Source organism: Raphanus sativus, chromosome 6, assembly GCF_000801105.2.
Source record: "Raphanus sativus cultivar WK10039 chromosome 6, ASM80110v3, whole genome shotgun sequence".
Lineage (NCBI taxonomy): Eukaryota > Viridiplantae > Streptophyta > Magnoliopsida > Brassicales > Brassicaceae > Raphanus > Raphanus sativus.
In genome coordinates, this window is record NC_079516.1 from 4,906,400 (window position 1) to 4,931,973 (window position 25,574).

Genomic DNA, 25,574 nt, shown 5'->3' on the forward strand with positions numbered 1-25,574 from the left:
TTTTATAACTAAATTTTTATCAAAAAGGAAATTTATATAAAAGTCTCTATCTAAAAATATATTTTTTTCTTTGTTTTATTAATTAAATTAGAAAAAATAATATTGTACAAAAAGGCAATATTTTAACTGTTAAAGTACAATATTTTAATATATTTGACACATGTGATTTAATAAAAACTTCCAATTTATAAACTTTTTCTTTATATTTTTTTTAAATCTTAGGATATTAAAAATCAAACATCTTCTTTCTTAATTTAAAAATAAACTACAGTATATGGTAATAACTTTTGATAGTTTTACAATTTTTTATTTCTACAAGAAATGTATGCACAGTTTTATGCAATTTTCTCTTTTTACGTTATGCATTTTTAACTTTAATATCTTTCACATGCCTCCAAAATTTATATAAATAAACAACAGATTCTCATAAATCTAAACTATTAAACAATAGAAATAAATATAAGTATAGGTCAATCATTCCTCGTTCACAGAAATCTTCATTATCTATGAAAAACTAAGTCTTTCTATTGTAAGAAAACAATTCACATGGCTTCTATCTGAAAATTCGTTTTTCTTTAGATGTATTCAAAATCAAAATAAACATCATGAGATTTTGGAAAAAAAATATCTCTTAAGGAGGCAGTTCCTATTGAGATGGTTTTCATTGATGATGAGACAATTGTTAAAGAGAAATTATCCATCTATACACCCAAACCATACTCTAACTTGCAATCTACCCCTTCAGTAATTGGACCTTATTTCATTCTCATATTACCCCTAATCTATGATCTCCTAAGACTAGGATTGTAAGATATGTCTCAGAAGTCAAAACATTGATCTTTAAAGGTTGTCTAATATCAAATCTCTTTTCTCAATTAGTTAACATTTTTAGCCCTCTTTCATCTCATCTCATTTCCTTTCCTCTCCTCTTTTCTCCTCTACTCTCTTCTTTCTTTTCACGTTTCTTACGATTCTTTTCTTACATTTTAGTTGTTATAGATTATATAATGATTTTGTTTCAAAAAAAAAAAAGATTATATAATGATTTTTTTTCTTGTTCATCTTCATGGATCACACAAACTTTACTACTAATTTTTCACCAACTAATTGTGAGTTTTCGCCATCTCTTTTATGTGTCTTCAAAATTTATATATATCACCACCTTCAAACCAGAAGACTTTGGAAATAATTGAAGAATCGATCATCTCTCACTCGTCTAGAATCTACCGTCTCACCGGTTATCACATATACCACCGTTAAAGTTGGAAAAAGTCTCAATTTACGGAGTTTCTCGTCTTCAAGATATACCTTTGGGTTGCTTTATTTGTTAATATAAGCCGCTAAAAGATTATGTGTTTCTGCTACTTTTTTTTTTGCTGGCAAAAGTGTTTCTGCTACTTTGTTATTATTTATTAATGATTCGTTTCTGCTCAAAGTTTTACCTCCTAGTCGAAGTTGTACATAGTTTTAGATGATTCTAAGCCGGCCAGTTTTTTTTTTAAACATGAAAACAATGTGCTAAATTAAACAAGTTTTCTTTGTGGTGATGTTTCAGTCGATGACGGTCGACAAAGAAACGAACCAATAGGTGATAGACAATGCAAGATGTGTTACATGCACTGAATATATAACGAGAACAAACAAAGCTGCTAAATTCTGCACCATGACAAAAGAGATGATAGCCCACCTAAACTATCGATATGGACTGATCATTCAGAAAGAACCTTTTGTGTTTTTAACTTTCAACCTTATTTACAGGCTCAGATTTATTTTTTGGTTTTTCATTCTCAGCTTTTTACATGATTAAAGATATAGCTAAAGTTTGAATGAAAGTTAAAAGTTATAATACAGAGAATAAATTTCTAATTTATATTTTTGAAAGAGTTTTGTAAACATGAGATGACTATTATCATTTGCTACGTATATTTTTTTTCTACGTATCTTCCTTAAAGCATTTTATGAATTAATGTTTTTAGACACCGTTCGTTTCTGTAGTCTCATAGTTGAGTAGATACATGGAAGATATATATCAGATCATATGAAATGTCTCTCTGAACACAATCCCTCTCACAAAATTGACATTTTTTAAAATAACATAAAAGAATATTGGTGCGTAGTTATATAAGCATACTTGATACTTCAAGGCTAAAGCTTATTTATTCGGTGAAGGAAAAAGGAATGTACATGTCTCCCACATGTGTGATAGCGATATTACATAGAAGCCAAACGAAGAGATTAAAATCGAGAGGGAAAGAGTTCCGGTCAAGCAAGGAAGGGCAAGTTTGGTAACTTAGTGAAGGAGTGTGTGTGTCTGTATGTAGGAGTAAATACGAATCTTCATGACGTCTCAGTGATATATATGTGATGTTTATTTAACATGACACACAATAAGGCAAACAAATTTTCAATTTGTTAGTTAGCTAATCAATAATTCTGTCAAAAGTTAATCTGTTTCCCCAAACAAGTAAATAGTCAATTGTTAGTTTCCTAATCCTTCGTTAATTTCTCAATGCATACAAATAACATCACCTCACAAAATTGACATATATTTAAGAAGATAACATAAAGAAGACTTTAAGAGAATATTGGTTCGTAAATTACGAGCATACTTGAACGCTAAAAGCATAGTATTTATTTGGTGAGAGAAAACGGAATGTACATGTCTCTCCCACGTGTGACACCGATATTACGGAGAAGCCCAAACGAAGGAAAATCGAGAATGAAGAGTCCTGGTCAAGTAAGGAAGCGTAAATTAGTGAAGGAGTGTGTGTGTATGTGTCGCTAGTCATGGTCCATGGTTAACCACTCCGGTTTAACTTAACCGCACTTCTTTTATCTCGCCGTCAATGTTTAAAAGTGAAAATACAGCAAAGTATAATAATTCAGAAGCTGAAATTAGATCCCCGAAGTAGGCAGTGGACACATGTTGCACTTGCACAAGATTGTAAGTTTGTACGTTAAGGTTTAAGTTTTGGCCTTTAATCACAACCGTATAAGTGAATAGAGACGAGATAAAGGACGGCTGTGATTTAAGTTTCAAAGCAGCCGACTGAGGAGTAAAGGAACAAAAACAACTCGTGAAATGCATGTCATATCAGGAAAGGAGAAAGTGAAAAAGACAAGAAAATAGTGGTACAAATAATGCTCTTCTCAGAATTTCACCAAGAAAATAATCTAAACTTTTTAAACAATATATATAATCGTCTAAAGGGGTAAAACGGCCTTCACGGACTAACCTTTGATCGAGGGAAAACTTGACGGCGTGATTCCATGTAGGGTCAGATAGATCCTCCGGTTCGGTCGAAGGCGGTTTTCTCCTTATGAATCTTCTTGGAAGCGTTTCCGTTGATCGAAACAACAGCGTATACGTCCATCTTGGTGATCTCACGTTGACATTTTTTTCAAGATCCTTTGCAGAGTAGAGAAAGAGAAGAGAATGGTGATAGAATTGTTGTTGTTTCCGTAGTGTTGTATAAAATATAACTTACACGTAAAAATGTTAATTATGTAACGGAAGTTATATAATAATCGAAATAATTAAATCACAACAAATGCGTATCAAATTGATAGTAACAGATTTATAAAAAAAAGATCAATCTGAGCCGTTTATTTTCATTATATCTTCTGCTAACAACGAACGGTCCAAATGGATTGTATACTGCGAAAACAGAGCTCCCCTGTTTTGGCCATGACGGCCCTGCTTTTTAATGCCTCAGAAATGTTGATGGTGGTGAAGAAGGTTGATCGTGAATTCAAAATCTGTGAAGCACAATAAGATTGTTGTTGAAGAGATACCTCAAAACTGGAATGATATTGATGAGCAATCCAGTGAACATGTGACCTCCTTGATGCAACCAATGCCTTTTCACCAATATGGTTTCCTCTGAGAAGAAGAATCCAATACAATCTTTGTTCACTGAGGCTGATGAAATGGTAAAGATGTCTCAGAAGGGGATTGGTATGGCGAATTGTCATCATGCATACTCAAATCAGTCTATGGCGCCGCGCACCAGTGTTTAAAGAAGTTTGGTTCACAACTTGGCCACAAAAAAAAAGTATGTGGGGAGAGTTGGGCCTCATTTCGAAATGGATAGTTTCTGAGTTCTGATAAAAATATATTCAACATTTTTGCATTTGAAGCAATAAAGCACCTGATGGTGTATATATTATGTTGTTCTTGTTTTAAACAGCCAGCTTATATTGGTTTGTGTACAAGAGAAACCCAGAGACAGAACAAAGAGCACAATTTCTTAATTTTAAATATTAACACAAAACAAGATTCTAACATCTCAATGCTACTTACATGGTTTCAGGATGCTGTTGTGTTTAAGTCATCTGAAGAAATCACTGTCTTACGAGTTTAACGTGTACAAGTCGGATCATCTATTATAACCGGACAATGAGCAAAGGGATAGTTTTTTTTACAAAAATAAAATCGTCTTTTTAAGCATGAAAAGTCATCATCATAATTAAAACTAAATAATATTATACAAGCATAATTAGCCAAGTTTGATGAAATCTGCTTCTAAGCAAGATTAACAGACTTACTTTATTACACAGAAAAGTCATCATCATAATGAAAAGTGTAAAACTAAATCTAAATAATATAAAACAACATAATTAGCCAAAGCTTGATGATAACTTGAGCATGAACCACCATTTTAGGGGGAACCAGCGGGTGTCTCAGGCTCATCGTCTGAGCCTTGCACACCAATCTCAGCTTTTAGGTCATGCTCATTGATCCTGCTTCCCATGTCATCTAGTGAACCCATTACCAAAGTCAAGGACATTACAGGTGATGTAAATGAACAACAAAAAGGCCACATTTCAAAAAGGTATAATCCTAACAGAACATCTGTAGACTAATAGAGAAAGGATATTCTTCGTGATGATGGAGTCCTGGAACCTGGACTGCTGTAAACGCACATGTTAGCACACATTCAGTATATACTATAATACTATAAAAGCAATAGCTAACTCAAGAAGATGGAAAGAAAAAAAAACAACAAACCCACCAACAGATTTTGATCCACATTGCCATGATCAGCTTCAAGTATTGATGAGTCAGTGATGGCAAAACCTTCATCTTTCATCTCTCTGGTAACTCTTGCAGCCTCATCAAACATTCTAGCGTGTAGGAAACATCCAAGAAGAGTATTATAAGTGACACCATCAGGCTTAATCCCAGATTGCTTCATAGCTTCAAACATATCAATAGCCAGCTTTGGCACACCTTCTCTAGCAAAGCCGTTGAGGATGAAGCCAATTTCTTCCATCCTTCTAAGCAACAAATTAGCTTCATTAATCATACCAGCCTTCACCATTCCTGACACAAGCGCATTGACACTAAGACCACTTCTTGCATGGTCCCTGAGAAGATACACAACAACAGCTTCCTTGAGCTTTCCATGTTTCCCAAAATGTTTGATCATGACATTTGCGAGATTCTCTATATCTTCCTTAGACACCTCATCATTTGCCTTTCCAAGAGTGGTTATGAAGGTGCAATACACTTTCGGAAAAGGAGGGAGACCTCCCTCATCCATCTCCTCAAGAAGCAACAGAGCCTTGTCCACTCTGTTTCTTTTACAAAAGCCATCTATAAGGACTGAGTAAGTGTATTTAGTAGGGGAAACAGTACCGTCTGCCTTCATCTGATCAAACAGATACATCACCTCTGAATCAGGTGCATTGGACTCAAATAGAGCCTCAATCAGAGCATCGTACCCATTACTGTACTTCCACACTAGCGGTACCTTTGTTAACACCTCAACTCTATCTATTTTCCTCAAAATGTTAATCAACTTGTGTAACAAGACAAGACGAGGACACCTCAACCAATCTCTACGAATGTTCACATACAAATCATATGCTTCTTCTAAGTTCCCCACTCTGACAAATTCAAGTATCAGTACCGCAAAAGTAGAGAAAGTAAACTGTTTCATCTTAACCTCCTCGAGAAGATCAAAAGCTTTCTCAAACATACCTAGCTTACAGTATACTCCAAACAGCGAGGTGTATACACTCTGTGCGGCATCAGAATTATCATCAAGGTTCCTAGCCTCTTCTTCAAGGCAATGTTGAAAGGCCACGTAGGTGGAGTCGTTAAGTTGAAAGTTTCCTCTTCTACAAGCAGAACGGAAAAACGTAATCTTGGCGATTATGTCAGCGTCCATGTCAAGAACTGAGCAAACAAAGCGATCGTCCACTCTACGTACATAATCAAACAAGCCTTTCAAGTTTCTCCTCTTTTTGAAGTTTTCCATTATCCTGACAACGGGCTCACCCAGCCTCCGCACTGACCTCTCCCTTTTAGCCTGTTCCGAAATACCAAACCTCTTAAGACCAGCGTCGTATTCTGGGAAACATAATAATGTTACAGTGTCAAAACCCCACTAAAAAGGCAAAAACCTATTTTTGAAAAACCTAGGTTTTTTTACCTGCCGGAGAAAGGTAATATCTTGGTGGTATAGTAGTTGAGAATCTTGAGATGAATCTTGAGACGAATCTCTTCGCTACTGTGGATGGAACCGACGTCATGTAAACCATCGCAATTATACTCCTCACGCTGAATCAGACAGAACAGAGGCGGATTTGAGCTAAACGTAACTAGGTTTGGTCGGGATGTTCTTCAACTGGGCCGTTTTGGGCCTGGATTGTTAAATACGTAACAATACCTTCTTCTTCAAGTAACCAACTCGTAGAGCACGAGTAACATTAAGCTTTCCTTTGATTTCTTCCACCAATAGCCATCTTGGGATCATCAAGATCCTATGTGCGCTGAACAGCTTGCAGCTCTCTATTACCGTTTTAGGTTGTTAGCAAAGCTCTGCTATCACCTAGATTCATGAGGTAAAGATCCTTACAGACGAGGAGAGTGACCACAACACAAGATCTCAAGGATACTAAAAAGCAACTGGAGATAAAACACAATGCACTCATACAAAGTACAAGCCAAGAATCAGCAGCATCTCCTCCATTGAATCCATCATAAATGGCGCAAAATTGTTAAACATCAACCCAGCTATAGCTCGGGATCTTGTGAAGCCCTCTTTTCTTCTGTATCGTTTAAAAACGATTAATAAAATGTTTTTATGTTTTGTCCGCACAGACGGACATAGTTTTCTTAAAAATATTTATTAGTTTATAAATTATTAATTCAAAACCAATATAATAAACTATTATTTATTTTCTCAAAAGTTATGAATTAAAAGTTAAATTATTTATAGATGACAAATTATTCTTTATCAAAATATAAATGTTTATTATTGGGTTGAATTTTTAACACATACATATTAGAAATATTTGAGAAAATATATTTATGCAATTTTTTTTTGCTTGATTAATATTTAAATGTAAATTGTTTAATATCTTAACTTTTTAACTTTTATAATAAAATGTTATTTTCAGATAACAACACAATCAGTATATATAATATAAGAATATTTATGTATAGCTTATTAGATCAAATCACAACTTAATAAGTTATTAGTTTATATTCTCAAAATATTTAATAAACATTAAATTATTTATATATGATAAACATTTTAATAAAAATATATATGCTTATTATTGTGCTGAAAAATTTAGAACATTCACATATTATAATTTTTTAGAAAATATATATATACACATGTTTTTGCTTCATTATTATTTAAATGTAATTTTTATATCTTCAATTTTTAAGTTTATAATAGAAAATATTATTTTCAGATAACAACATAATATATATATATATATATATATAATAATTATCTTATTTTTTTAAGTATGTTTTCCTTTTTGAAAGTTGTATTATATTAGATACAGTCAATTGTTGACATAACTTATAAATCTAATAATAATAATATAAAACTCGTTTTTAGTTATATGATAAATTTTATATACAAATCTACTATAGGTATCAATGACTTTAATTGCTCTAACTTTTAGCGTGAGAGATCAAATGCGAAAAATTATTTCGCATATAATAGTATAAATAGATAACGAAATCATGGTTTGGGTGACAAAAGAAAATGATAAAAATGGGATGAAGAATCTATGGTACTGTTGGTAAAGTTTATGACCGTCACAATACCTATTTTTCGTAGATAATATCTTAAAGGTTATCAGTTTGCGTTTTATCCAATTCCAATCGACAACAATGATAAACAGTTTGTACTTCCATACTTAAGGACAAATTTAGCTATATTAAATTATAATTTATTTATTAATCTGAGACTCTTTCTTTGCAACCATCGATCATGCATTTATCGGTTTGCTAATTGGATTTTTTCCTCTTATTATATGTTTCGATCTATATATCTCAGCGAAAATCTTCCATTAACTGTGAATTATTCATCTATGAAGATCAGTTTTGAATTTGTTGTCATTTTTAATACTATTATTAACTAAAATATGGTGAAAACATCATTAACTGTGGTAATATAATGATATTTATTTTGTGTGGTAAACTAATGATATTTTCACACAAAGACATCATATTACCAGTTAATGGATTGAGAAGGACTAAACTGAGACATCTATTCGAATTATTTTTTCATAATCATTCAAGGTTAAAAACTTGAAGACAAACACCAACTTTAAAATAAATAACTGAACGTTTAAATTGATATAAGATCCTAAAGTAAGTGGTTGTTAGGTAGACACTACATCATGTTCACATATATATTCTACCATTTTTGTTGGGTTTTTACGTTTTGAAAATACACATATATATAAATTTGCAAGACAAGATGTAAAAAACATCATAAAATACACTAAAGAATTTTTTTGGGTAAATAAATTACATACTTGGTAAAATTTTAGTGAGTATATTTTACTATCAATCTTTTCGATAACTACTTATACACATACATGACAAAACTGAAAGTATTGCTGTCAAATTCTAAGTATGATGTTGGATCCATGATGATTATGACTATGATGTTGCATACACTTTTGTGACATGTAGACTCCAAAACATCAAGGAAACCCTTTAGATGAAGGGTTTTATTATTAAAAACCTTTTAAATGTTATGCTTGTAACTATAACAACTTACAAATTTAGAATAGAAACCAAACTAGTTACTCCAATTATGAGATTTTTATATTTGGAGAATAAATTATTATAACATTCCAATATTCAACCATTGTTTTTTGGTGGATTTAAAGTGAATGACTGCAACTTCTCCCATATTGTATATCTAGCATCAAAATATTAAATACAACATCTCTTTATGAGCTCAATGAGATGATAAAGACTTTTCAATTTCAAAACACTTATCTTATGCATATGTTCCAAGAATATAGTTTTTCAAGGAACTAAATGGTTTGGTTAGGATAGTTACCAGCAAATATTCCAAGCGTATGAAATCTTGATTGATGTCATGATTGTCATAGGTTTCTTCATAGAGTGGAATGTTTACAAAATATAGTGGAGACATATATTTGAAGAATGCATTGCTATAAACATCTAATATAGCCAAATCATGTTCTTAGACAGTCTTCTTAACTCTAGCCTTGTGCTTGATAGATGAATTGTGTCTCACCACATGGATAAATGTTACTTCATATTTTCTTCTCGAAGTAGTGGAAACATATTATTTTTGCCCAATTTATGTTTTTTAAGATCTAATCTATTATTTTGATGTGTTTGGATTCATTTTAATCCTCGTATGCTACTATAGTGATTGTTTCTTCATCATCTCTCTTTTTTTATGTTATTATCTATTTTATTATGTTAATGCCTATTTCTATATTTAATGATGTTTTAGTCCTAATATTTAGTTTGGTCATAGTCAAGTTATAGTAGGATGATTTGAATACTTGATGATAATGATTATGTTACATTTTGTTAGATCTTTCACTTACAGTATTTTATGCTAGTTTTTAATTTGACCATTCAAATTCTAGATCATATGAACTTTAAGGTCTCAATTGTGTTTGAGAAAATTATCTTGAATTATTTTTTTATAGTTTTTCCCTTTTAATCAATAAAAATGATATGACTGTGAACAATTAATTAAAGGGTGTAATTAAGAGAGTTTCTCATAGAAACTAAGTATCTGAAATCAAACCGTTTTTCATCACATAAAAGAATTGCATAAAAAGTCTGGTTTTACAAGTTTACATATAAGAGATTAATTAAACAAGATTTTCAGTACATGTCTCGTCATTTCCTATTAGAATGTTGTCTATTGCAAGAAGTATGTGAGAAGTTTTCATACTATTATTGACCCCAGACAACAACTTGATTCTCTCAAAAAAGATTCTTCAATGACTAACACTACATTCAACCATGTACCGACATGTTAATTCCAACCAACCAAATCCAGAGTGTTGATCACTCTCTTCAACGCTAGATGACATAAAATGTATGACCACAAAGGTTGGATTCACCAAACTGCATTGTAAAGACAATAAATTAAAGTCAAGAGAAATAAAATAGTAAAGTAAACCGTAAACACAAAACATATATACAAGATATTCAGTTATAACTTATCCAATATGAACTCTACAATTTTGAATATGAACACTATGTAATATCACACCAACCACTTTGCATTGCATGATTACATTGCTTCCGCTGTGCACAATAATATTTTCTGCATCTACAACTATCGCTAATAGCTCAGTGGCACTCACACAGTTGTACTAGAATTTAATGCTAATGACAAGGTTTCTACTAACGTGAATATTATAACCTTTATTTAAGTAACGAAAGCATTAAACAAATATTTATCTCTCTTTATTTCAATATAAATATATATAAACATAGTAATGCGAATATCAAGACTCATTTTTGTGTTTGTTCTCGAAGTTGCATATAATGTCTAATGTATCTAAAATATAGCAAGATACATACCAGAACAATTGCATTCTATTTTCCAAATACTACCAAAGTTGATATAAATTATTCTTTCTAGTGGTAGAGAAGATCATCATCACCAATTCAAACAACTTTTCATAAAAATAGACACAAAGTTCTTCTATTTCCTCTGTTGTTCTTACATATTACATGCTGCAAAGCTTGGAGATCATTTCCTACCACCCTTTAACAGTGTTGACATGTCAGGAGAAGAGGAGGATGAAGACATATCTTCTAAGAATTCTCGCTCTATCAATCTCTACTATAGCTAATTAGCATATATGTACAATTTTCTTAACTCTAGTCTTGTATTTAAATATGTCTTTGTTTTTTCTTTATGGAAGTAAGGGAATCATATTATGTATGTTCAATTTTTGTCTTTTAAGTTCTAAGAGTTTTAAATTGATTATAATAGTGTAAATAAAATTTTAAAACATTTAATGATTTTTAGTGATAAACCCCCTTAACTATTTTTGAATTGGAAGAAAACTCATCAACTAAGTTTTCGACAATATAAATCATCAAATTACAAACCGTTAACGTATATTACCCTCTGCAACAATATTTTAGATGAAAAATGATAAATCTTAACGAAGTTAAAATTAAAGATTTTTCATCCAATTTTCAATAGAGAGACTGTTTTATGATTCATATTTAAGTGAGAAGTTTCATTATTAAAAACTCTTAATCTTCTTATGCTATTCTAGAGACTGAATCATCATGATTTTTTTAAACTTTTTTTATTAATGTACTATTTTATATATTTATGCTATTTCTTTACAAGTCATGATTTTTAGGATCTAATATTTCGTTTGATCATGGTTAGGTTATAGTAGGATGATTTGAAGGTTTGATGATAATGTTTTATATTACATTGTTAGATTTTCCATTTATATTATATTTTTTTGACATTTTTCATTTATATTATTTTATACTAGTGTTTTAATTTGATCATTCAAATTATTGATCATATATACTTTAAGGTCTCAAATATATTTGAAGAAATGCTCTTTAATTAAAATTCTATGAGTTTTTTTCTTTTTAACCAATAAAAATGATATAAGGTAAATAGTAAACTTATTGAAATTATTTCTTGATGCATATGATTATGTAACTAGCATATGGAATTTTTTTAGTGTGGGTCTCTTGGTCGGACATTATTCTCATATGACACATAACCCATAATCTTTATTCTCTTACAACCTAAATAATTATGTGTGACCCCATAACATATAATTTACATTTATAACCTTAAAGAAATAAATAAAAAATAAAATTAAAACAAATCAAAACAAAAAATTACAAACAAAATATTTTTTAAAAAACTGCTTTAGTCGTCGGCATCATCACGCCTCACCTCAATCAAATCTATGGCGGTCATCTATGTTATGTGTCTACCCACCACAATGTATCCTAACCATGAATCAACGTCTTTCTACATCTGTAATGCTCAGCTCCGCCACGTTTAACCTTCATAGCATCGCCTTGCTTCATCGTCTCTGCCTTCCTCTAACGGTGCCAATCATCTACGCCTCCTCTGAACCGGAACCACCGAACCAAAACCAAGCTCAATTCGTCGTCAACACTTCGCTGTCGTAACCATCAGATCTCGTCATTGCAGTGAGAGCTCAACCACAAGCAGCAATGGTGGGTTTTGGAGTATTTGCACATCTGATCCTTCACATTTCAGTTAATTACGTTTTGACCTCAAACCTTTCGAAAATGCAGAAAAGTCCATTAAATCAGCTCCAGATCTTTCAATCTCATATTCAAGACCTCCTACTATTAATTGCAGAGTGGTCCCTTGTCTTTCGTTACCATTGTTTTTGACCCCAGACTTCAATAATGTGAATTTAACCTTTGATTTTCGCCCCAAACTTCTTAATAGTGCAATCCAGCCCCTAATGCACACAAATATATATATATATATAGTAATTTAAACACCTAAATGCAACTCAAAACACTAATATGATTAAGAAAAATATATTAAAAACCATTAAACACTAAATATCATATATATTACACTTTAACAATTTGTTTATTTGTTTGTTCACCATATTTTTGGAAAACATACACCAAATGTATTTAAAAAAAATATAATGATTTAATAATATGTGATAGCAATTATGTTAACATATATAACTAGTACAATTGAGATATATTTACTTCTTATGTGGTGCAACTAAATTTTTCAATTTAGTTATGATATTGTAATACTAGTACAACTCTTTTATATATACCAGATATAAAATACTGATACAACTTCGTCAATTTTTTCTTTTAATTTCATTTGGCTTTCCACATGAAAACAACTGCAGAATAGACAAGTTAAAATGTCCTTAGAATGGTCCATGCTAATTATTTGAAGTTTAACCAAAATTTCCATAGTTATTACACAATCACATAAGTTTCCATGATCTACCTTATACTTTAAATGTTTGTTTATTTGTTTGTTCACTAAATTTTTGGAGAACATACACCAAATATATTTTAACAAAATTAATGATTTCATAGTATGTGAAGTTTTACCAATTTTTTTTGCAATTATTAGACAATCACATAAGTTTCTTTGATCTACCTTATACTTTAAAAGTTTGTTTGCTAGTTTGTTCACTATATTTTTCGAAAACTTACACATAATATATTTTAGCAAAACTAATGATTCCTTTGTATGTAATTATATGCATTTAAGAATTGAAAGATTGTACAACTGAGGTATATATATTTTTAATGTTGTACAACTATATAATTCAAATTATCTACCAAAATACAACTATGAACAAATTTGTACAATTCAAATTCTAGTACAACTATGTATTAGATTGTACAACTAAAATATTAGTACAACTATTATAACTATATGATGTAATACTAGGGCAACTAGTACAACTACATTATATACACGAGGAATGAAATACTGGTACAACTGGTAAAATTTCTTCAAATATAACATTTTAAAATTTCATTTGGCTTTCTATAATTAAATAACAACAGAATATACAAGTTGGAATGTCCTTAGAATGGTTCATCCTAATTATTTGAAGTTTTACCTTTTTTTTGCAATTATTAGACAGTCACATAAGTTTCCTTAATCTACTTTATACTTTAAAGGTTTGTTGACTAGTTTGTTCACTATATTTTTGGAAAACTTACACATAATATATTTTAGCAAAACTAATGATTCCTTTGTATGTGGTTCTATGCATTTAAGAATTCAAAGGCTGTACAACTGAGATATATATATTTTTAATGTGGTACAACTACACAATTCAAATTCTCTACAAAAATACAACTATGAATAAACTTGTATAACTCAAATTTTTGTACAACTATGTATTATATTGTACAACTAAAATACTGGTACAACTACTTGTTAATAAATTTGTTATGTTTTTTTAGGTTTGTTATGTTTTAGTTGATATAACTTCTTCAATTAAAAAAATTTAAAATTATATTTAACCACGGACTAGACAAGTTGGAAGATCCTTAGAATGGTACATCCTAACTATTGAAGTTTTACCATTTTATTCAAAATTATATTACTAGTAAAACTTGTATTAAAATGGTGTAAAATATATTAAATCAACTTGTATAAAATTAATAAATAAAATTTAAGAATATATATATAGATATTTAAGAATATATATATAGATATTTAAAATTATAATTTAGATAGATTTGTTATCTTTTTATTTTGGATAAAATATATTAAATCAACTTGTATAAAATTAATAAATAAAATTGAAATACAAGTTGTTCAATTATCAAAAATACAACTAAACAATATTTCTAAAATTTGTATATTATAAAAGAAACTAATAATATTACGATTAAATAATTATATTTTTTGAAAAATTAAAATTATTTTTAGTAATAAAATTAAATAATTACTAAAATAGAAATAAAATATTTCGAAATTTATAAAATATTAATTTATTTTTATTATTATATTATTTAATATTATATTTGAATATATTTACATTAATGATGATGTATAATCTATTAACATATTCTAAAAGGTTACCAAAAATATTAATAATCATTAAATGTAATTTACATGTCACATTTAGTCATATGGCACATCATCATTTCTAATATATCATGTCATATTAAATTTGTGAAACTGATTGTAGGATTGACATTTGTTAAAATCACTTCACAAATAATGTAGAAGGGATAATTGGTCTATCTTTTATCTTATTTCATATCTATATAAGAAAATTAATATTGAGAAGAGAAAATTAACACTCAATGTTAAAACAACACAACTCAAGTGCTAACACAATTAAACTAATAATACTATTTTCGTATCTAAACTAGTTGTACCACTTGGATTATTATTGTCGTAGTGCAGTCACCAAACATGAATGCTTATGCATCTTTTTCAAATTTATAATGATTTTACATCATTTTTGCAGTATACTCTTTTTTAATGTTCTTTTCCTGCAACTTTTCCGGCTCCGCATCAACTTTTTGGATTTTAGGAGCAAAAAGATGAAGATGCATTTTTTCGGAAATGTTACAACTTGTATAACTAATACAACTTGTAAATAAATCATTATCCAAATCAAATATTTTTGAAAAAACTATTTATGTAATTTGACAAATGCAAGTGAGGAAAGATTAGACCAACATATCTCATTGGTTCTACATCATTCTATTGATAGCATCATTCATATGCTGAAAACAAAAATCAAACTATTCATATTAATATCTTTTATGTGTTCTAGTTGTTCCAGTCATACTAGTTTTAGTTGTACCAGTTATACCAGTTGTAGTTGATCTAGTTGTATTAGTTTGAGTTTTACTAGTTGTACTAGTTATAGTTGTACTAGTTGCACTAGTTAGAGTTGTACTAGTGGTACTAGTATTACTCTGCGTTCTTCTTTATCATGACTTCATACATAAAAGATGAAATTTGATCTTGAATAAGATAAAATTGATTAAATATGATTATGGGTTGATTGATTTGAGATAGAAAAGAGAAAATCAGTAAATTATTAAGAATTTTTTTGATTTTATTTCAAAGTAAAGAAGTGAAAGAAAAGAAAGGGGAAAAGGAAGAAGAAGAATTAGGGTTAAATATCGGGTCGGGTTATGGGTCAAACTATGGGTCGGATTCTGGGTAGGATAGGAATGGCATGCATGCGTAAATATCTTGAAATCTTTAGGTTATTTAGTTATTTTATCTATTTTTGAATTAGATTTAAATAAAAAATAAAATAAAATAAACATGGGGTCATAAAGAGAATAGTTGTTGTCCATGTGGATCACGAGAGAATTTGATTCCTCTTGGTCTTTGTATTAAAACCTTTACTGATATCTTATCTCTGACATGTAGCTCAAGATCTTCATAACAAACTGGTAAAACCTAAGAAGAAAAAAACATTTCAATTTATCATACTCTGATCCATTAGTGATACTTTTACGCTGTTTATTTCTATAGAAAAAAAAATTCTTACATTTTTGAAGTTAAAAATACTCCCGCCTTATATTATGTAATATGGAAATTTGAAACAAACACGCTACAAGTTAAGCCCAGCAGTACTTAATCAATTAACAGAACCAGTTATGTCTATTTCAAACCAGGTAATAAGCCAAGGCCAAAAAAATACAATCAGGGGCTTAGACAAACTAAAAAGCAGCAGCGTTATCGAACAAAACCATGCAAGGGTATCTAAAATTGTAGATAGAAGAAATGAAGCCATCCCCGAGCTTGATCGCTTCCTTGTTGCTGCAGAAATCGAACTAACCATCGCTTGCAACTATAACAAATCGATCTGACTTCGTTATCTTGTGTGAACACTCACTGATGGTTCCACTGAAACGTAAGGTGGGCTCAAATGGTTACGAACCCTGAGCACTCCCATTAAACAAAGTAACTGTGAGACAAAAGCTATGATGATACTATCAAATCACCATGATAACACTACCTTCTTCTTCAAGTAATTAACCAACTCCTAGAGCACGAGTAACTTAAGCTTTACTTTGATTTTTCCAACAATAACGATCTTGGGATCATCAAAATGTTCACTCAAGAGCCTAGCTACTTCGATTTCGTTATCGACAGTGTGATCCTCTGTGACCTGAACCGCTTGCAGCTTCCTAGTACCGTTGTAGGTCGCTAGCACAGCTCTGCTTCACCTAGATTCATGATGTAAAGATCCTTCTCGCAAGGAGAGTGACCAGAACACAAGATCCCACGGATACTAAATCCGGTTTTTCTTACACTCCTTGCTCAACCATCCTTAAGCAATCTAAAACAAATCAGACGAAGAAGAGTCTATTATACAAATTTTTGACAACAATCCACATTTCTTGCCATTATCTTGATATGTCACCGTAAGGCTTTGCTTCATTTAGTGAATTTGGAAAGGAACAAACCGGAGAAGACGAATGAAGCGAATAAAAATGAGTTAGAGAGACTGAAAGAAGATGAATGGATGGAGGAGAAGCAATACGAGTTACAGTAACTGTCGGTGTTTGTCCAATACAATGAGCTCAATCAATAACTTGATCTTCGGTTGTTGGATCCCACCAAAAAACCATTAGAATCACATGACATGCAGCTACCATATACAATCCGAGGTTTCCATCTTTAAGTGATATCAGCATCAGCTGCACCTGTTACGATATAAGAACCTTGCATTAGTTAGTTCGCTTAGAGAGGAACTCACCACTTATGTCTGGCTCATTGTTGAATTCTTTTACAGCTCTGTCTCTTGTTACTAACCATCTAATCTTCTGTATTTAAACAATATGAGTTCATTATAAATAGTTTTATACCTCTCCTTAGTAGTATGATTCTGTCTACTATCATCTCCGAACCATGGCAAGAGATGATTACAGTTAACTAAAAACACATGCAAATCCGATACCTGCTCTATGACTTCATCTTGTCGAGCTTCTCTTTATTAATGTCACCTGAAAGAATGTCTCCTTCAGCTGAACAGCGACAGTGCCTGACTTCCACTAATACTCAAACCAATCTATCAGTCAAACATCAACCCAGCTATAGCCCGGGACCTTGTGAAGCCCTGTTTTCTTTTGTTTCTTTCTTATATCCTCTGCATCTTCCCATCTCTCAACAGCTGAATAGGTGTTGGATAGAAGAGTAAAGCTTCCTGTCGTTCCTCCAAGACTGTGCATCTTTGTCGACACTTTATCCCCCAGCTCCACATTCTTGTACGTCAAACAAGAAGAGAGAAGTGTACCCAACACATTAATGTCTGGCTCAAACGGCATCTTGTTGACAAGATCATAAGCTTCATCCAAGTATCCGCCACGAGCTAGGAGATCAGCCATGCAATTATAGTGGTCTATCCTTGGGGTGACGTTAAAACCTCCGCAAGTCAGAGAGTTGAACACTTGTCTCCCTTCATCCACAAGTCCTGAATGGCTACAAGCAGACAAAAGAGCAAGAAAAGTCACATCGTCTGGGTTCACACATGTGTCCTGCATACTATCGAACAGAGAAAGAGCTTCTTTGCCAAGGCCATGATTTCCAAATCCAAACATCATTGTGTTCCACGAAACTGTATCCCGCTTATGCATCGTGTCGAAAACTCTCTTGGCGACATCAAGTTTCCCGCACTTTGTGTACATATCCATCAATGCGTTACAAATGGTTGTATTAACAGCATAGCCATGAACAACGCAATACCCGTGACAGCTGAAACCGTGTCTCAAAGCAGCCAAGTGCGAGCAAGCGCTCAAAACAGCAAGCAACGTTGTTATATCTGGACGAACTCCAGAACATTTCATATCATGAAACAGACTCAAACTCTCTTCTGCGCAACAGTTCTCCACACAGCCAGAGATTAGAGAATTATATGAAACAACATCTTTCAAGCCAATCTCACTAAACTGCCTAAACGCATCACATAAGCTTCCATACCTGGCGTAAAACGAAATCACAGTGTTAACAACGGTCAGGTCCGAGATGAACCCTGCTTTAACCGCGTAACAATGCACGCATCTCCCTCCATTCACATCTCCAAACCTCGCACAACCCATCAGAATAAGCCCAATGGCCACCGGCGTCACAAGTCCCACATCTCTATCATCCAACATCTGCAGAAACAATCCTCCAGCTTCCATCATCATCTCATTTTCTATGTAGCCTCCAATCATAGCACTCCATGTTACCTCATTCTTCAAACATCCTGAATCAAAAACTCTCCTCGCATAGACAAAGCACTTGCTTTTCGAATATACATCCAAGATCCCCGTCTTGAAAACAACATCATCACTAAAACCCATTCGTACACAGTACGCATGAACTGACTTCCCTTCCCTCAAAGCACCACCAGACCTTCCTAACGCAGGAAACATCCCAACGATGGTGGATAGATTAGGCCTCAGCCCATCTCTCCTACGCATATCCTTAAACAATGAAACGACATCAGCTAACCCGCAATGTAATGAAAACCCAGAAACCATAGCGTTCCAAGCAACAACATCTCTCTCCCGCATTTCGTCGAACACCTGGAATGCCATATCGAGTTCCCCACATTTAGCATAGAAATCAACCAGCGCAGTACACACATACAAATCAGCACTAAAGCCACTACCTTTCGCATGGGTATGTATCATCTTACCATCTTCAACCGCTCGCAGACCAGCACACGCCTTCAGGGCAAAAGGGTACGTATACTTGGTGGCTCTAACGCCGTAACTCAGCATCTCGTAAAACAAATCCAACGCCTTTTCCGGGTGATCGTTCGACGCGTAGGATCTGATCATCACGTCCCACGGGATAGGGTTGGTTCTTGGGTGAGGAATTTCGTCGAACGCGTGGCGTGCGAGTTTCACTTCGTTGCATGAGGCGTAGAGGCGCGTTAGTTTGACGAGCACAGTAGGGGAAGTGAGCGTGAGGGAGCGTTTGAGAAGGTGCTGGTGAATGATTTGGCCTAGGATTAGATTCTGTGATCGAATACATGAGTCGAGAAGGCTTAGATACATCGGAGGAATGTATTTTGAAGTTTCAGGTGCATCGATCACTTTCCCGTTGCAAAATCAACTACTTCAACCAATTTCTTGGTTTTCTCCGGTTATATTCGGTTATAGTTCAATCACATTTCACTACTTTTGGGTTTATATTTGGACTTAACGTATCTGCCAGCCGCTAATATTTAATTTCGTCCCAAAAATCTAAATTAATTAATATTTTATATTTTTACATAACTGATTTATAATAGAAAAACAATACTATTGTTAGACCCATTTTTCTGAAAGGATAGTTAGGGAAAAATAAGAAACACAAAGGTATAAATTTATAATAGATTTAAGAAATGAAATGAAATAAATTTTCAAATTCACAATCACGATTTTAAGAAGAGATCACCACTTTTCTCCTTTGACTGAAACTGAAACTAAAATTTCACTCTCTTCTTTTTCTTCACTGCGTCCCAAGCAAACTTTCACACTTGACAACACCACACACACACACACAAGTCGTTCTTTAGTTTCCTTTCCTTCTACCGGGGAGGAACTCTCTTACGGCTCAGTATCTCTTGTTCCTTGAGACGGTGTTGGAACCGAGCTAGCCTCGCTTGGAGACTGACAAGCCCCGCTGCTTTCCGTGACAAGACAAAACTCAGTTGCGTTACATAGTTTTCTATCATGCTTCCTGGTTGGTCCACCTCCGCTAGAAGCTTCATTTCCTGATTACGATAATGAAACAAACAAAACAAAATTTTAACAAAGCGATAATAATCTCTACAATTGCTTAGTCATTTAGTAAAGTTTAACTTACCTCGCGAACAATCTCCATTGTATCCTCTATTTCTTTTCTGTGTGCTGCTATCAGAGCTTCTTCTTCCTGAACCGGGTCGTTATCATAACTATTAGTATTAAGTTTTCTATAATTGCTTGCAAACCAACTTCAAAGGTTAAGTGTGAGTATGTTTACCTCCAGCAGTGCGTCAATGTTTTCATCAAGCGAAGTATCAGTTTCATACTGCCTTGAAGCAGTTTCGCTTGTGTTCTGTCTATAGTTTGTCAAGGTAGGTATATCCGATGACCTGACATCTCTTTTAGACAAGTTTTGTGGTCTGTCTTGCTTTTCTTCACGCAACCCTTTCCCACGAGGTGGTGACACTTTCTTCACTTTCTCTTCACGGTCTGAAGTCTCTTGGGGATACGAAGAAAACTGGTTTCTCTGGCTAGCTGAGCCACCAAAAGAATTGTTGTTCGTCTCTGATCTCCCCTTGTCCATTGAGATTGATGGGATTCCACTTTCCTCTCTAAAACTTGTAGGTTGTCTGAAGTCAGTACTCGAAGTAGTGTAGCTTTCCTTCTCGATCCTCCTCCCTGTTTCCTGTACATTCACTTCCTGTGGAGGCTCAAAGATATCTTCTACATCGTTTGAAGCCAGCAAAGCTTCCTTGTTAACCGGAGGCATTGAATTGGCAGTTTGATCTTTCTTGCTGTTCCCACTTTTCGATAGACTTTTGACTCTGTTTATTTCGTAAATAACAAACAAGTTAAGAAGAGCTGAAACTGAGAATTAGTTTAGAGTTTGTACAAAACATACCGATCAGCATATCTTAGTGTATTGAGGGTATGTTCACACGATCCTACACTCGGAGAGATGCAAGAGATCATCACCGTTCTTGAGTTTCCAACAAATGAGTCACGGAGCACTTCAGTTAGTTTGCTTCCACGGAATGGTATATGTAGCTGATCATTGTCCAGTGCACGTATACATTCCTTGAGAGCCAAGAGACTCTTATTGATTTCCGCTCCTTCAATCCTAAGCAAAATCAACCGTGAAAACTAAATATCAAGAGAGTGGTGGTCCTAAAGTAACATAGTGCCACCCCATCAAACCCACAAGTCCAAAAAGAGGCATAGAAAAGAGCATCCTTACCTTGTCTGGCGGTCATTGTCTGTGGTGTCTGCACCTCTTTCACTGCCAGCAAGGTCAATGAAAGAAATCTTCCCAACAACTTTCCCAGGCAATTCCTTCGCATCATTGTTTTTGCGTCTAGTTTCTTTTACCTCAACATGCTTCTTTACAACAAGCTGTAAGATAGCATGTGATCTAGAAGATTCCTCATTTGCTCCAGTAGACCCAGTGCTCCTTTCAGCATTTCCTTTCTCGATGAAGTCTTTTACAATTTGAACATCTGAAACTTCATACTCTTGCAGGCCAACAATGCAAACTTGTTGTCTACCATCTTCTCGCATGCAAAGTTTCCTGCTCGACAATAACTGAATGATTTAGACAACTCAAAACTTGCATTTGCCATTGTGGACATCTAAAATTATGACTTAGGAAGAGATAAGAAAGAGAAAGAACACTAACTTTCTCTCACTGAGAAGATCGAACAGCTTTCCACCATATATCTCAAAATAGCTGAGCCACAATTTAAACCTCTGATTGCTATATACTGGTTGACGCAACAACCTCATTAGATCTTCAACAGCTCGTATGGGTAGTGGTTTCATTGTGTATGTCTTACCACTACCTGAATAAAGCAAAACATCATCAGGGCCATGAAATGAAATCAAGAAGAAATGTTACCATCTAATATTTTCGAATGAACTTTACTGCCATTGCATACCTGTTTGACCATATGCAAAACATGTAGCCTTTGTTCTTTGGAAAATAATGGGTATTATCGGCTCAATAGTGGCCCGATACACCTGTTCAAGGAAAAACAAACAGCATCAAAGCAGAGTAAAGCTTTCAAAAATCTACAAAGCTTAATGTATCCATTCATAAATCTGTCACAGCTCAAGGTTGCATCATGCACTCCTGCTAGAATTTGCTATGACTCCAACACGTATGAATTATTAAATTACCTCATCATTTGAAACATCCTCATCTAGAACAGCATCAAAGCAAAACTCATGATTTTCCACATAAGCTGTCAAATCCACCTGCACCAACAAAATATGATTCGATTCTCTCAATATCAGATGACATCGTAAAGTACTGAATCATGGATGCCATTGTTATCTTCAACGAAGACTACACACAAACCTTCAGCTTGGGCTCATGGACAGTCAAAGAATTATCAGACACGGTCACGACATCCTCCTCCTTTCTAGCTATTTCTTTCTTATTTAGGGGTCTTTTCCTTACCTAGAGAGTGAAGACAAGAAACAAAGGTTCCAAATGAGCCTAGTCATAATGAACGTTGCTTATAAAAAAAAGCACGTAACAGTTACTGCTAAACGAACGCCTTACCACTACTTTAATCTTGGCTACACTGGTATTTTCTTTTTCGCTCTTAGGCAATGATCCCAAAGGTTCAGCATCTTGTTGCCGTTGTTGACGATAAGCTGGCAAATTAAAATCTTCTTCAAATTCTTTATTCACACTAGGCATGAAAGGTGACGGCTCAAAAGGTTCGGTAATCACATGCTGCAAAATGAAATAAAATGACATATTACAAAACAATGAATTGATAACTTTCACATGGATAAACTCTTCCTCTAAGAACTTCATACAGAAGCTTTTTCAATGAATCAAGACTATAACTGCCATCTCTCGGTAAATCCCATTCCTTTCGATTGTCAAAATCAAAAGTTGTCAAACAGATAGATTGCACGGGCACGAAGCCAATGGATTAGGTGGAACACAATATGAAAACGTGAGATTGACAATTACACTACTATCGACCGGGATGTAACACAAGAACAGACAATGAATAAAACATTGTTGTTCTTCGATTATCTGTGGTCAATGGGCATAATTCTTATTCCAAACGTACCTCAGACAAGAGCTCTGTATCATCCATTGCATGAAGATCCATCAACCCAGCACCAAAATCACCTCTTAACTCAGGGGAGAAAAATCCTTCCGAGGAAGGCATAGCTGCTGCTGATGCCTGATAAGTTGGTGTATAGGATTCAGAAGTCGACTCCCCGTTAAAATTAAGATTCCTCATTAAATTAAACAGTCTTTGCTTCTCTTCAGCACTCTGCGCTCCATAACCCTAATATCAAATACACCACAAAGGAGGCTTCAAATTCCCATTGGTACAAGTGAAAAACAAGAGCCATCCACAAAAGTTCCTATAGCAAAGAGACTGACCAACAGAAAGAGAAACTACTAACAAACTAACTTTTCTCATTCACATGGTCAAAACACATCCCAAGCTCTCTCTCTCCTTGAGAATAGATACAATACCTGCATGAGAAGGTTAGGAAGATGACGCTGATCATTGCCTGAGGAAGCAGCAACGGGAGACCCCAGATGCTGCAATCCAGCGGACTGGAGCCACCTCGCCATGACGGCATCTCCAGCGTCGTTAGCGGGTCCCGCATCGTAGAGCGCCGTCGCGGCCGCAGCAGCGTTGGTCTGCTGCATATGGCCGCCCATGTGGCGCTGCGATCTTCTTTGAGGAGCCAACTTGGGAGATCTGATTGAAACAAACTCTAAAATAAATTAAAAATAAACACAAAATCAGAATCGAAATTTCAATCTATAGAAGAATCTCTGATCCTCAAATCGAAGGGAACACTCACAATGTGGAGATTCAAATATGAAAGCAGCGAACTCGATATTCGCTTTCTTAGAATCTGAAAATTCCACCGATTGAATTGCATCAGAGAAGCCGAGACGAAGATCGAATTAACAAAAAAGTAAAATGTAAGCGATGATTACCAGAGGGAAACGAAGACACGCGACGATTGGATTAGAGATCTGCGATTTGAAGATTCTTCAAAATACAATCAGATCCGATTGGAACCCTAAGCGATGCGCAGAGAGAGAGAGAACGCTCTGTTCAAAATTTTCTTCTTCGAAGGCGGAGAGAGAGAGAGGCGTTGGAGAAGATTTGACAAAGTGTTATATGACCAAGTTAAAATTATATTAAATTAATTTTTTTTTTTTTTAAAAGTCGAAGCGTTTGAACTTTTTTTTTGAAAAAAAAGTGACAGTTAGAACATCCTTTAACTTCAGGAACATTTACTGATTTATCCTACTTTTTATAAATTGTGCTATCTAGTCCACATCGTTTTTGAAAACAAGTCCACACGATCTTCTGTGAAACGGCATGGGTATTTTCAGTATGCTGTCTTATATGTTTTTCTTGTTTCTACGATAGTGTTGAAATCAATCTTTGTCATCTATCAGTTTATTTTTCATTGAGCTCAGTCATAATATACTGAATAAAACAACAACAAAAAAAACAAAAACAAAAATTATATTGTTGAGTCATATTTATATGACCAAATTGCATAAACTGATAGGATATTGATTTGGACCATAGATAGTAATACTATGGTACTATCTATAGATGACAAATGACATGAGTTTTCAATAGAGATATGAAATTTGAATATCACTATGCTACTACTATCGTATTGATTTGGACCACTGTAGTAATGGAGATATGAAATTTGAATGTCTGAAGAAAATGACATGAGTTTTCCTCGACATGAATGCCACAACTTTGGGAATCTTCGTACATGGTTTGATTGAATATTGTTATTATCATTATTCTTATATCGTTTTTCCATATTTATTTTATTTTGTTGACCCATTTGATCTTTTGTATTATTGATGTCCGACTCTGAGTTTTGATTTCGAATTTTTTTTTTTGTATTGTTTAGATGAATCATGCATATGTGTGTGTATTAAAGGCTATCGATACTTGTTTGTGTGTTGTATTATCGAAATATAATATACGAGAACAAGAATATTCAAAAGTAGAGAAGTGGGACAACAAAGCTTGTGGGTTACTTTCTTTTGAATCAAAAAGTTTTT

At 33.5% G+C, this 25,574-nt stretch overlaps 3 protein-coding genes across 10 annotated transcripts; all 3 read right to left on the reverse strand.

Moving 5' to 3' along the window:
* Positions 1-4,467: 4,467 nt before the first annotated feature.
* On the reverse strand, positions 4,468-6,808 carry LOC108807664 (pentatricopeptide repeat-containing protein At3g16010-like). Of its 3 annotated transcripts, none has more exons than XM_056988006.1 (4): positions 6,441-6,808; positions 5,016-6,358; positions 4,881-4,911; positions 4,468-4,762 (listed from the first exon to the last, which is right to left on the reverse strand). In XM_056988006.1, the coding sequence occupies exons 1-4, from the start codon at positions 6,547-6,549 to the stop codon at positions 4,662-4,664; spliced, it is 1,584 nt and encodes a 527-aa protein (XP_056843986.1). In that variant the 5' UTR covers positions 6,550-6,808; the 3' UTR covers positions 4,468-4,661. The 3 variants fall into 3 exon arrangements, with proteins under 3 accessions (XP_056843986.1, XP_056843985.1, XP_056843987.1); XM_056988005.1 differs by having other exon boundaries at positions 4,473-4,762; positions 4,881-4,914; positions 6,441-6,786; XM_056988007.1 differs by having other exon boundaries at positions 4,473-4,762; positions 4,881-4,914; positions 5,016-6,317; positions 6,441-6,560.
* A 9,573-nt stretch (positions 6,809-16,381) lies between these two features.
* On the reverse strand, positions 16,382-19,909 carry LOC108806047 (pentatricopeptide repeat-containing protein At3g16610). Of its 5 annotated transcripts, none has more exons than XM_018578067.2 (3): positions 17,728-19,909; positions 17,311-17,473; positions 16,382-17,106 (listed from the first exon to the last, which is right to left on the reverse strand). In XM_018578067.2, the coding sequence occupies exon 1, from the start codon at positions 19,811-19,813 to the stop codon at positions 17,846-17,848; it is 1,968 nt and encodes a 655-aa protein (XP_018433569.1). In that variant the 5' UTR covers positions 19,814-19,909; the 3' UTR covers positions 16,382-17,106; positions 17,311-17,473; positions 17,728-17,845. The 5 variants fall into 5 exon arrangements, with proteins under 5 accessions (XP_018433569.1, XP_018433568.1, XP_056843538.1 ...); XM_018578066.2 differs by having other exon boundaries at positions 16,382-16,705; positions 16,783-17,473; XM_056987558.1 differs by having other exon boundaries at positions 16,382-17,473; positions 17,774-19,909.
* A 193-nt stretch (positions 19,910-20,102) lies between these two features.
* Positions 20,103-24,644, reverse strand: LOC108812990 (kinesin-like protein KIN-13A). Of its 2 annotated transcripts, none has more exons than XM_018585403.2 (14): positions 24,471-24,644; positions 24,332-24,385; positions 23,994-24,225; positions 23,575-23,799; positions 23,049-23,225; positions 22,842-22,943; positions 22,661-22,738; positions 22,420-22,501; positions 22,161-22,323; positions 21,723-22,052; positions 21,387-21,605; positions 20,763-21,309; positions 20,607-20,672; positions 20,103-20,514 (listed from the first exon to the last, which is right to left on the reverse strand). In XM_018585403.2, the coding sequence occupies exons 3-14, from the start codon at positions 24,183-24,185 to the stop codon at positions 20,329-20,331; spliced, it is 2,367 nt and encodes a 788-aa protein (XP_018440905.2). In that variant the 5' UTR covers positions 24,186-24,225; positions 24,332-24,385; positions 24,471-24,644; the 3' UTR covers positions 20,103-20,328. The 2 variants fall into 2 exon arrangements, with proteins under 2 accessions (XP_018440905.2, XP_018440906.2); XM_018585404.2 differs by having other exon boundaries at positions 23,994-24,241.
* Positions 24,645-25,574: the final 930 nt, after the last annotated feature.